General features: G+C 43.6%; 1 protein-coding gene across 4 annotated transcripts in view; it reads left to right on the top strand.

Annotated features, from left to right (window-relative positions):
• ATP10A (ATPase phospholipid transporting 10A (putative)) overlaps window positions 1-12685 on the top strand; it is a 194489-nt gene extending 181804 nt beyond the window's left edge. For 3 of the 4 annotated variants that reach the window (XM_023255028.2, XM_045058955.1, XM_023255029.2), the window contains 7 exons: window positions 429-505; window positions 3533-3658; window positions 7279-7479; window positions 10283-10363; window positions 10441-10545; window positions 11027-11214; window positions 11385-12685. In XM_023255028.2, the coding sequence (XP_023110796.2) occupies window positions 429-505; window positions 3533-3658; window positions 7279-7479; window positions 10283-10363; window positions 10441-10545; window positions 11027-11214; window positions 11385-12003 (1397 nt within the window). In that variant the 3' untranslated portion in view covers window positions 12004-12685. The remainder of the gene's footprint in view (window positions 1-428; window positions 506-3532; window positions 3659-7278; window positions 7480-10282; window positions 10364-10440; window positions 10546-11026; window positions 11215-11384) is intronic. The other variant, XM_045058954.1, reaches the window with a different exon arrangement.
• The last annotated feature ends 451 nt before the right edge of the window (window positions 12686-13136 follow it).

Here is a 13136-nt window from a genome sequence, read left to right as displayed (position 1 = left end):
CTCCTGTTAGTATGAATTAGAATAGACTTGACTGATATATTCTACATGTGATAAAGGCTAGAGTTCAGTAAGTAATAATAATGGTGATGATACCATCTTTATTGTGCCAGACACCGCACTGTGTTACGGGCTCTCTGTATAGGTATATGAGCCAATAATGTAGAGCAAATACTAAGTAAAATGGTTACCATGCGAGCCTGCTTTCTGAAACATCTCTTGATGTGACAGGCAGTTCCAAACCTCATACCATGTTTTTTTCTGACTGCTTAACTCAATTTCCTGGGCAAACTCTGTACTGCCTCTTCCTCACTCATCCCCATGACCCTTTCACAGGACTCAGCCCAATAGGGACCCCATGAAGATCCATCAAGCCATTTGATTCTGTGCACCTCAACTCAAACGATTCTTCCTGCCTGTGCTGTTTCTAGGAGATGGAGCCAATGATGTCAGCATGATCCAGGTGGCAGATGTGGGTGTGGGGATCTCGGGCCAGGAGGGCATGCAGGTAAAGACCAATCAGGACTGTCCTATGTGTCCAAGTGGCCCACTGACATACCTTGCTATGAACTTTGTCAAGTAAGCTAAAGGGTTGGCCTTTAATAAAACATGATGGTTGTAAGCCAGTAGTAGACGATAAGGTGGAAGATGGCTAGTCCTTCATGTTTATGAAGCAGTAAAAACCTTTGCCTATGTCTGTAAGTATATTTTTGTGAAATAAGTGGAACAGAGTAAGGCAAGGTGAGTCATCACCGCTATGGCTATTTATGGCTCATCCTTGGCGGGCATGTTTTGCTGTTCCTGAACATTAGAGATAACCATTTGAAAAAATGAATCTGCTGTAGGACCGTTGGAACCTGGTATCATTATAAAAATTGAAAGTAGCCATCTTGGCTCACATGAAAATTAGTCTCTGCCTTTTTCATTTGTCACTATGTTGGTTCTCAACATGTGATTTATATGTGGAACAACTGAGTTAATTAAAAAATAACTTTCTTCTGGATGTAGTATCACAACAATTTCCAACATTTGATTAACTTTGAATCATGACATTTTTTTTTAACTTGGTGGAGATTTTAGAGAACAATCTATCCTGTTTTCTTCTCCTAAAAATCCAGATGTTGGTCACCATTTAGTCATTGGTTGATTCATTCATTGATGCAATCAGTAATTATTCATTGAACGCTTAATATGTGCCAGGTCTGTGCAGAACTCCTTAATTTCCTTACCTGACATGCAAATAATAGTAAGTTGGAAAGTCCTGAGCTAGAAACACAGTAGTTCCCTCTTGGCCCAATCTCAGCACATGCCTTACTCTCCTGCTCTCATCTGACCTGTCACTGTGCTATGTTACTTGTGTGGTTTTAATTCTTCCGTGAAACTAAAAATGCAGCCCAGGGTTGGTTCCATCCCTGCCTTTTAGTGCTGTGTGCCCAGGGGAAGGGGTTAGGGTGGTGAATTGATAAACATAATCATAATAGTTGGTTCATTTTGATGTTTTCATCATCGCCGCCATTGCATCGGTTTCCTGTAGTGAAAAGCTGACCAGGGAAGTGCCCATAAATAGTATATGCAAGAGAAATGCACCAAGTAAATACATTTTGTGTGAAAGATGGTCAGGTTTTTGGATGGGGAAGAGACTGAGCTGCCACCACTACTCACTTCCTCGAGGCAGGGGCCAGAGAGATCCATGATTGAAATCATGTGAGAAGTGATGGGAACAGCCAAGCCATAGGGCACATACTGAGACAAAGCTTTGAGTGGGCATAACTTCCAGGTAGGATGTTGCTGGACACTTTTACATTTATTAAAGGCACACTTCTTATTAAGGATGCATTAAGTAAGATGACAATAAGTCCTGATACCTTTTCTTACTGTTCTAAGTGCTCAGGTTCCCAGGGAATATTTACCTGCTTTCATTTTAGTCCAGTAAGTAAAGGTGAGCCCTTTGGAAGATAGACTTTGTGGGATGCTGTGGTAACAGTGACACTAGGAATCTGAGCAGATCGAGAATGAGTGAGAGTGTTTGGAGCTTCCCAGATTAGCCAACTGGGCATTTGTCTGGCCCAGTTACTTTAACTGTATAGAGCATGATGGGAGAAGCTATCCCAATTGGACAAAGGAGATCCTGCATCTCCAAGAAGCTTGGTCTTCATGGGGTCATCTAGTTCCGCATGTTTATTGATCACTTCATGGGGCCAAGCACTGACTCAGAACTCAGGATTCAGGGTGATCACAACCTCTACTATCCTGGCTCTCATGGAATGTCCAAAAAAAAGCTGGGAAGACAGATACATATTTTAAATGTTCACAAATAGTCACAATTATAATAAATGCCATCAAAGAGAAACACTAGTTTCTGCATGGAGGATCTAACCTAGCTGGGATCCACCTTGACAGAGGGACAAACAGTGGGTTTGGGGCCTAGATTTGGAGGCAGGAAGGAGTGTCAGAAGTCTGGAGAGGAATACACAAAGCCCTCCAAACCCCAGTGGTGACAGAAAGAGGTATAGAAACAGTATTTGCTTTGAAATCCTTAACTTTTGATTCAGAAAGCAGACATTCTAAGGCTTCTCACTTTTCTGTCATGTATAATTACATTATTCTGATCCACAGAAGACCACATTAAGTGTGATCTACTATTTTCTAGGAGTTATTTGACTATAGGGAAATAAATGAAGCAGACTGACATTTTTGTATAGAACAATCCTTCAAAGATAAGCAGAAATCTATCTTTTCCTGATATTTTCTTTAACTTTTTTTTCCCCACATAGAAAAATTCATTATATGGTGGGGTCTAAGTTATTCTGGGTACAAAAGATATAATTTTGATGGCATTTTTCTGGCCCAGTTTAATTGTATAGAGCATGATGCTGAATGAAGTGAGAGGAAGCTTCCACCCCCAGTCATCTTTCCTGTCCATGGAGGAAACCTGCTTTCCCCCACTGTCTTCTGGGTGGAGTGGACACCCATTGCCCTTTAGTGGCTTTCTGGGACTGGATTATGTGAAGGCCTGCAGAGCCATAGGCTTGGCCTTGCTTATCACCTGTGGCTCCTGAGGAGAAGGACCCAAAACATACCTATCCGGATGGTCAACTGCCAGGATGCATACAAAAGGGGCAGCTTTGGTTCATCTCTGGGTTGAGATCCTAATATGAATAAAACATCAGAGAGTGGAGAATAGCAGAGAAGCTGTGTACATCTCTGGGCTTTTGTTTTTGTTTTTTGCTTGTTAAAAAAAGCATTGGAAAACAAAAACTTGTAAAAATCAATTACATATATTTTAAATCTTAAATGACTTCTATAAAATGATATCCCTGAACTAGAGTGCTTGTTGAGATTGATTTTTTTTTTTTTTTTAACTGAACAAGATAATAAGGGAAATCCTGGTAAAGTGAGCCTTGGCCAGTCACATGTACATTTGTGTTTGAAACTGGATTTCTCCATGCATGTTTGCCTTGTATTTGGGGAAGATATGACAGACCTGAGGTGGAATAAGGTGTCAACAATAACAGGGACTTCTCTCCCTTTCAAGGCAGTGATGGCCAGTGACTTTGCAGTGCCGAGATTCCGATACCTTGAGAGACTCTTAATTGTTCATGGACACTGGTGCTATTCCCGACTTGCCAACATGGTGCTGTACTTCTTCTACAAAAATACAGTAGGTATTTGACACTTCTGGTTTCTAGAGTGTTTGAATTCAAAAAGCCTTAGCTGAGATTTATTGGACCATCACCTGAATGTGGCCCACTGGCCATCGCAAGACTTCCTGTCGGTTCCATCCTCCTCAGCCTTTGTGAACTTCCCCCAGGCCTGGCCTGGGCTTGCACCCTATAGGCTCAGGAGTCTAACTCACAGGCACATGAGGGTAACTGCACCTCCAAGGGAGTAAGTTGTGGAAACAGGTGGATCAAACAAGAATGTCCACTTGTGCACAAGGTCACACAGCTAGTGAGTAGTCAAGGCAGCATTTAACCCCAGTTCATCTGGCTCCCAACTCTTAACCACTCTGTTAATGTGTTTCTCAGGAGCAGACTGCTGAGGTGTCCACAGACAGGAGTCCTCTGATCATTGCTCACTCTAGAGCAGTCAGGAAATCCAGTGACAAGTAGGAGTGTATTGGCAGTCCTGGATCAGAATGACAGGACTTAGTCATGCTGTGATTCCAATATTGAACAGCCTCTGTTGAAACATACCCACACTGGGCCAGTGTGCCAGTCCCCTAGTCAGAATGCAAGCTTAGGGCCCGAGGAACAGGGCCACCAGCAGGGTCTTGCCACACTCTCTTCTGTGCTGGCAGGGCAGACATGCCCCCTTCTGGCCAGCTTAGTCTGTAGTTGACACTCCAGTTGGGTCATATCCAGGCTGGCTGATGACAGTTCTCTCTCCAGAGGCTCTAATCCAGGACGTTTCTCCATTTCATGTTGATCCTAATGTTTAATTCTTAGTTCTTTTATTACTAAGACCTTGGCAGACAAGCGTCTTTCTCCATAGCCCTCCAGAATGGATGCCATGGCCATTTCTGAACCCTGCCCTTCTTGTAGGTGAGGGATAGACATTTTGCTAAGAAGTTGCTGAGTGGGTATGTGTTGCTCTTATCTCTGATAGCTTGTGGCTGAATGTATAAACAGACAAAATAAACTCTTGGTATAAGTGATCTTTCAGGGTAGTCCCACAAATCTATCACATTGGATACCACAATTCCAATGTCAAGGTCATCCTATACTCTTCTGAAAAAGAATAAAATACACAATAAATGAAAAGATATATTTCTTATTTCTTTCCCATTAATTCCACTTAAAAATCATACTAAGTCTAAACTGCCACCGGTATGCCTCTTGTTCTTGTTTGTTCTGGAGATCTAGACCTACCTATCTTTCCCAACCCTCTTGCCCCCTCACCCTCATCCATTTTCAAAATGTCTTCTAGCAAAATGAATACAGATACTCAGGACCAGTCAGGGCATGTCTGATTGGTAGGTTGGGTCCTGGAAATTAATTCAGATTAGGTTCTGCCTAGGATTCTGTCCAAGGAAGTCTGTGCCATGCTAGCATTGCATCCCCAGAGCTGAGGTCTCCATGCATATAGTTGCAAACTTAGAGGTTCCCAGTTCCCAAAGAGGTGAATGGGTGCTTGAGTACAGATGAGTGGGGCTGGGCAGATGGAACCCTAGCTCTCTTTCTGTCATTAATTACTTATGCAATCTTGAGCAAGTTTTTTTGTTTCCTAGGGATTTTTCTGATTGTTTTCTAAAAGCAAAACATGAGAATTGAGGTCTATTCTCTGTAATTCCTCATGAAAATTTCGCAGACTGAGGGGAAGAAATTCAACATTTTAGTTGCAAATGAGTGCCAGAGTGGCTACCTGAATGAGCACAGCCTCCTGCCTGCCATAATGAATCTGTCCTGGAGGGAATGGAAGAAGGAGGGGGTACTTGTCTTTATTCCACATAAGATTCAGGGCCTCTGTTAACAAGCACTTAATCTAGTTGAGAAGTGCAAGGAAAATCACCCTGCCTCCCAAAGTGAGAAATTCATTAGTTTTAGGAGAGAAGGAAAGTTTCCATAGCAACAGTAGTTTGGGAAGAAGTCTTTTTGGTACTACAGGGGAAAAAAAGTCTCAATTATTTAAGTACTTTTCCTCCTCTTTCTCCTGATTCTAGTTGCTCATTGATGACTCATTAGGCTGAGCCTATGGGGGTGGGTGAAAGTCAACAATCGGCGTGAGAATGGAAGAAAGTCAATGAAAAATCCAAGTTTGTTAGTTTTCAGTGTGGAAGGGAAAAGTTGCATTAGGTCATAGACTGAAACAAGACTTGGAGGAAACGTGTCATTTTTTTCTGATCTTCAGAGCAAGCCATTTTCAGGTCCAGAAACCAAAGCTCAGAGAAGGTAAGTGACTGAGTCAAGGTCAGAAAGAGACAGTGACAGCTCCAGAACTAAAACCCAGGCCATTACCTGTGGTCCCCAGCAGAGAATGTTCTTCCACCGTGTTCTGTCCTGGGAGTGTCCATGCCCTCCAGGCCCAGACCCACAAGTGGCTGAACAAGTTGGATTTATTACTTATACAATGACCATAGTTAAGTCATTTAACATGCTGGACTTGAGTTTCCTTTTCTCTAAATGGGGTAAACACGCTGGCTCTGCTTGAGGCTCAGAAAATAACTGTACTGCTAACTGTACAAACCATAAGTGAGTACCTATAGTACTCACAAGGAGCTCTTGTGAGTACTTTAAATCCATAAGTTCATTAATCCTTACAACAACCCATAGCTAAGTACCATTGGGATGCCCATTTCATGGACAAGGACACTGAAGCAGAAAGGGGTTAAATGATCTGTGCCAAATTGATAAGTGTACAACTTATAAGTGTAAATGCTTTGCCATCACTAAACTGCCATGCTCTCATGTAAATACACTCAAGCCACTGATGTTCAGTGATAGTGGGAAGAGATCCACCCAACTCCTACTGAGCATGGACTTGAAGAGGCTGTTCAAGCTCTGTGGTCTTCACTTTACTATTCGGCAAAGTGGGGGGTAGCTGTAAGAACCAGTGATAATAACTACAGCTCACCTGCCAGCAGAGTGCCCGGTGGATATCAGGACTTGGTCAAGGCACCAATGTTGGTAGCATTACCGACTTCTGCCATGTTCCTGTGTGTCCTCTTTGCCATGGGAAGCAATAATTTCCCACTGTTCTTCATCAGAAAATGTTTGTGACTAAAGACAGTGGCAAGATCTGGGATGTAACACAAGTAGGTTTAGTTTACTATCACAGAGGAGAGGTGCTAGGGAAGAAGCTGCAATGGGTGAAGAACACAGCTGACCCTTTTGAAATGTGAGCAACCCTAGACCCTGCTGGACCTTTATGAGGAATTCTTCTACTCAGCTGGACTTTATCTCGGCTGGTCTTAGGAACAAGATGTAAGGAATTTGTCCTGTGGAGTTAAGGGACTGTCAGGAAAGGCCTAACCAGCACTTTCATAAGTGCTCAGTAAATGCTTGTTCCATCCAATCTGCATTTCTCACAGGCTGGTACCAGTGTCCTCTCTCCATGGGCTCTGCTTGGGAATTCTCATCTCCCATTGCTGGTCCTTCATACTCAAGGAAATGAGGAGGGAGAGACAGAGAGCAACAGTGTTACGGCTATCTTTGGAGGAAATTGTTGTCAATAAGTTTAATCTTGTTAGTCAAATTTTGCAAAACTCTTATATCCCTTGGATGAGAATCTGCAGGGACAGCTAAGAATTGCTTATCCCCATTCTTCCTTTCTTTATTTCAGATGTTTGTGGGCCTCCTGTTTTGGTTCCAGTTTTACTGTGGCTTCTCTGCATCTGCTATGATTGACCAGTGGTATCTGATCTTCTTTAATCTGCTCTTCTCGTCACTTCCCCAGCTTGTGACTGGGGTGCTGGACAAGGATGTGCCAGCTGATGTGCTGCTGACTGAACCACAGCTCTACAAGAGTGGTCAGAACATGGAGGTGAGGGACCCTTCCTGTACCCACTTCCTATCTTGGCCCTCCCACTCTCCATGTTCACCTTACAGAAAGTGCAAGTCTTCACACCTCCCTTTAACTGGACACCCTGGGAGAAATTGTTAAAATTGTGGAAAATGACCAGTGGGATGAAAAAATGGATTCTATCTACTTGATTGTGCCGTATATTAAGTAGAGTGAGGTTATTGGTTGGAGTGACAGTATACTGGTGTATGCATATGCCCAAACCCATCAGGATGTATATATTAAATGTGTGCAGGTTTTGTGTATCAATTTACCTCAATAAAGCTAAAAAAAAAAAAAAAAGAGGGAGCTTTAAAGAAAAAGTATAGTGAGATGAAAACTGTCTCTACACCAAGAATCTCCAGGAACTCAAGGAAAATCCACTTGGAGTTGAAGTCAGGGCCAGGTGGCTGACTCCTGAGCAGGGATTTTTCTTTTTTTTTTTTTTTTTTTAATCTTTTTTTTATTTATTTATTTTTTTTTTAATTTTTTTTTTCAACGTTTATTTATTTTTGGGACAGAGAGAGACAGAGCATGAACGGGGGAGGGGCAGAGAGAGAGGGAGACACAGAATCGGAAACAGGCTCCAGGCTCTGAGCCATCAGCCCAGAGCCCGACGCGGGGCTTGAACTCACGGACCGCGAGATCGTGACCTGGCTGAAGTCGGACGCTTAACCGACTGCGCCACCCAGGCGCCCCTTTAATCTTTTTTTTAAAACATTTATTTATCTTTGAGAGAGACAACACAAGCAGGGGAGGGGCAGAGGGAGAGGGAGACACAGAATCTGAAGCAGGCTCCAGGCTCTGAGCTGTCAGCACAGAGCTCAATGCAGGGCTCAAACCCACAAACCATGAAATTGTGACCTAAGGCGAAGTCAGACACTTAACCCACTGAACCACCCAGATGCCCCAGAGCAGGGATTTTTCTAAAACAACCTCCTATCCCCCATCCACAGTGTGATTATTTTGAATGGGACTTAACCAGAAGATAAACCCATGGGGAAAACATTGAGAGAATAAGTGAATTCAAACAGATATAAATACATGTTTACATCAATACACCACATAGATTGCTGATTACCAGCTAGTCCTCCCATCATTTAAAGCCCTCTAAAATTATAGAAAGAACCTAAATGTCCATCAACTGACAAATGGATAAAGACGATGTGGTTTATATACACAATGGAATACTACTTGGCAATGAGAAAGAATGAAATCTGGCCATTTGTAGCAATGTGGATGGAACTGGATAGTGTTATGCTAAGTGAAATAAGTCAGGCAGAGAAAGACAGATACCATATGTTTTCACTCATATGTGGGTCCTGAGAAACTCAACCAGGGGGAAGGGGAAGGGAGGGAAAAAAGTTACAGAAAGGGAAGGAGGCAAACTATAAGAGACTCTTAAATACTGAGAACAAACTGAGGGTTGATGGGGGTTTGGGGGGAAGGGAAGGTGGGTGATGGGCATTGAGGAGGTCACCTATTGGGATGAGCACTGGGTGTTGTATGGAAACCAATTTGACAATAAATTTCATATAAAAATAAATAACTCAGGCCCTCTAAGTGCTTCTCTTTGCTAGTTGGAATCATCGTATGTATGCATATGTATCCTCCCTATCTCTTACAACTACAACAGTCTCTAATTTAGAACTTGTTTACTTTTGAGTTGACTCCCCTGGTAACCCTCATTGACCCTGAGTTCCCTCTTAGGCAGCTGGGGGGGTGGGGAGGGGGAGAGGAGGTTGGGCTGCAGGGTAGGAGCTACTGAGGGTCTGGCCAATGAGGAGGGCCTTTGCTAGTTGCCTGTCAGTGGAGAAATTCCTGTGCTCAGCTGGGCCTCTTATCCTCAGCTCAGCCTCAGCTGAGGCTGGCCTAGGGAACCAGACACAGGGAGTTTGTCCTGTGGAACTAGGGAACTGAAGGAAGGGCCTAACCAGCACTTTCTTAACTGCTCAGTAAATGCTCATTCAGTCCAATCTACATTTCCTGCAAGCCAGTACCAGCCCCAGTTGCTCAGGAACTCAGAGGCCAGTACACATTTTGTTACCCAGTTAATGAAAGCTTGATCAGTCCACATCAAGGTCATTTTTACCCTCAGTGTACAGCTTTTTTTTATTTAATTTTTTTAAATGTTTATTTATTTTTGAGAGAGAAAGAGAGACAGCACCAGCAGGGGAGGGGCAGAGAGAGAGGGAGACACAGACTCTAAAGCAGGCTCCAGGCTCTCAGAGCCTGACATGGGGCTCAAACTCACGAACCATGAGATCATGACCTGAGCCGAAGTTGGACACTTAACCGACTGAGCCACCCAGGTGCCCCAGTGTACAGCTTTTTTATTTTGACATTAAATACATCCACGATCTAATTTTAAAAGACACTTCTAAGAAACATTCTAAAAGACCCACCAACAAAGGGTGCAAAACCCTGACAAAGTAGGAGTAGAAGGACTCAAATTGGAGCAAGATGTCCAGAATTTGAGCTGCTGTGTCTACCCTAGGAAAATGCTCCCCATAGGCTTTAGAAAATGGTTTTATCTGTCTATTGTTGGCCTAGAACTACTGTAGCTGGTCTTGTATACAGATGCTCTCAGTGATTGACTCAGTTGGATGCCTCTGCAGATGTTTGCGTTGTTGTTTTTTCCTCAGCCCTCTGGGACCTCAAGCACCAAAAGTCCTGAATTAGCAAATTGCCCTAGGGTGATATCTATAGGCCCTGTAGCTACTGGAAAACATCATTTGAAGAGATGTACACTTCCCTGTAATCTGTGATTGTTTTTGTGTCTCAGGAATATCGGCCACGTACCTTCTGGTTAAACATGGCTGATGCTGCCTTCCAGAGCCTGGTTTGCTTTTTCATTCCTTACCTGGTAAGTTGACACCTGGCAGTCTTTCTTAATCAGCTTCATCCAGTGACCCACAGACACAAGACACTGCTGTCTTTCAGGCCTACTATGACTCAGACACAGATGTGTTTACCTGGGGGACCCCCATAACAGCAATCGCGCTGTTCACCTTCCTCTTGCACCTTGGTATTGAAACCAAGACCTGGGTAAGTGCTGTGGACATGATCCCAAAGGGTGCTGATGCTGCGGGCCCCACACTCCCAGGGAGATTCCATGACATCTAGAAGGTTTCTGAGCAGACAGGTTACTACAAAGCTAGCCTCACTGTGGATAAGGAAAACAAATATGTGGGCCTGCCACATGTATGGAGCCCCTGGTGTGGGAACTGCTGCATCCTGACACAAATAATTCACCTGGGCAGCATTAAGCTCCTTCCTGCCCTCTCTCCCCTCCTCCTCTACCTCATGTCCCACCCCCTTTCCCCCTCTCCTTTCATTCATATCCCTGACTTCCATCTCCCTGTGTCCAGGCTGGTCCATAGATGCTGAAGGCAGCCTCATCAAGGCCTCCTGGCTGTCTGTGCCAAAGACCTGTGTTTTTGCTAAACCCTTAGAACAGCTACCCACTCACAGTTGACCAGTGCATTTTTATTGAAATAAAAGTCCTGTCTTTCTCTTTTCCCCTTAGACCTGGCTCAACTGGATAGCTTGTGGCTTCAGTATCCTTTTATTTTTCACTGTGGCTTTGATTTACAATGCTTCTTGTGCAACGTGTTATCCTCCATCCAATCCTTATTGGACTATGCAAACATTACTGGGCGACCCCGTATTTTACTTGACTTGTCTCATAGCACCTGTTGCTGCATTGCTTCCCAGGTAGGTATAAGGGACAGTGTCCCTCAAGTCCTAAGTGAGCTCTGTAGCATTCTCAGGCTCTATATTAATCTCAGAATATATAAACATTCTCAGTGTTTTTACATTGTGCAAGTCTCAGAAAACTCAAAAGCTCTATCCACAGATAACTGTTTTTTATATGCTCTTTCCAGATTGTTTTTCAAAGCCATGCAGGGGAGCCTTTTCCCCACCCAACTTCAGCTGGGGCGCCAGATGGCCAAGAGGTCCCCCAAGAAACTCATTGCTCCCAAAGAGACCTTTGCTCAGGGACACCTCCCAGGAGAACCCAGAACTGAATCATCTGAACAGAGGAGAATCAGTACCTCTGGATCCCTCTCCCGGGACTGCATCTCACAGGCATCTTGGCATATGCAGCGGCCAGCCTGCTCCCCAGAAGCTCGTGGGGAGCCCAGTGTGGTTGACATGAATGTGCCCTTAAGGGAGGACATTCTGCTAGAAGGACTGAGCAGTCAGTCCCCAGGGTCCTCCATGCCAAGGGAGGCTATCCTGGAAGGGTGTCCTGGGGACTCCAAGATGAAACCCACCAGCAACAGCAGGGCAGCCTCCCTGTCGTCCATTTTCAACCTGCCCAACTTCAGCTCATTCAACTGGATTTCCCCCCTCTCGCTGGTCAATGGGCTAGGAAGTGTCTTACAGTTCTCTCGAAGTAGTTTACAGATGGACAAGAGGGACAGTGAATTTTTGCCTAACCCGCCTCAGCCAGACCAGGATCTGTGTGGCTTAAATGGGCAGACCACCAACTATTTCTAGGAGCATCTTCCAGGGACCACAGCTGATGGCAGTAGCATTGAAAACCTTGAAATGGCCTCTTTTTATATAACTTAGATGTTAATATTATTTATGTTTATTATTTTGCACAGAAGAGTTCTAGTGAGATGTATTTTATGTTTCCAAGGCTAACACGGGAAATGAAAGGTACCAAAAAGAAAATTTATTTTTTAAAAGTTCTAAGTAGAATATGTTGAAAAGGAAAATAAGAGATTTAACATATATAAAAATTTAAAGAAAAGAAACACTTGAAAAGTGTGTTTAGATTTATTTTTTCATCTCATTTTATAAGAAAATGCAATATGATTGAATTTCTTCAACATGCATGACCTTGGTTTTCCCCACTTGAAAATGTGTGTGTGAGCTCAGTGAATCCCAGGTGGGTATGGCCAGTAGTGAGGGGAGATGATGGGACAAGAATGCAGGTTCTCTGTCTTTGTCCTTGTTCCTTTGCCCTGCCTCCACCAACCTGGGAGAGCTGGGCTCCGCTTCACCCAGAAAAAGGAAAGAGAGAATGCATGCGTGGAGTTATCCTAACGTTGAAGTCTACTCAGGCATTCTATAAAGATCACTTTATAGGTATTGTAGGTATTACAGTCCCTATGTAGGGTTTTGCCTGTCAAAATCATAACAAGCAATAAAAACTTTCACTTTGCAAAGAGAATATGTCCTGTGTGTGAAGTTATGAATATGTGACCTAACAACATGTTCTAAGTACCACAGGACACTTTTAGACACCATGCAGGATACAGCAGGGTGTCATGAAAGCTGCACACTGTAACACTAGGTTTGTACCATGGCTCCCTGGACCAGGCTATCAGCACCTACCAGATCCTTCCTTCCAAGAGACAAGGCTTTTTAAGTGTGTATCTTTAGGCATTTATCTTACAAGTCATTATTTCTCTTACTCTAAACAGTGGGAAAAGGAGGAAAAAAATTTAAATATCCAAGACCATTAATGATATATCATTTCCTCTTCAGAGACTTCTCTTTGCACTTTGCCATCAGCTGTGAGTCAGTTGCTCTGTTTAGCCTAGGGATGTGAAGTGAGCATCATGTGACCCTTGCTTAGGTGTCTTGTGGCTGGGTGTCCCTAAGAACAGCAAGGTACAAAA

This window comes from Felis catus, chromosome B3 (genome assembly GCF_018350175.1).
Source record: "Felis catus isolate Fca126 chromosome B3, F.catus_Fca126_mat1.0, whole genome shotgun sequence".
Classification (NCBI taxonomy): Eukaryota; Metazoa; Chordata; class Mammalia; order Carnivora; family Felidae; genus Felis; species Felis catus.
The sequence above is the reverse complement of the archived record's forward strand: the minus strand, read 5'-3'. Positions and strand labels throughout refer to the sequence as shown.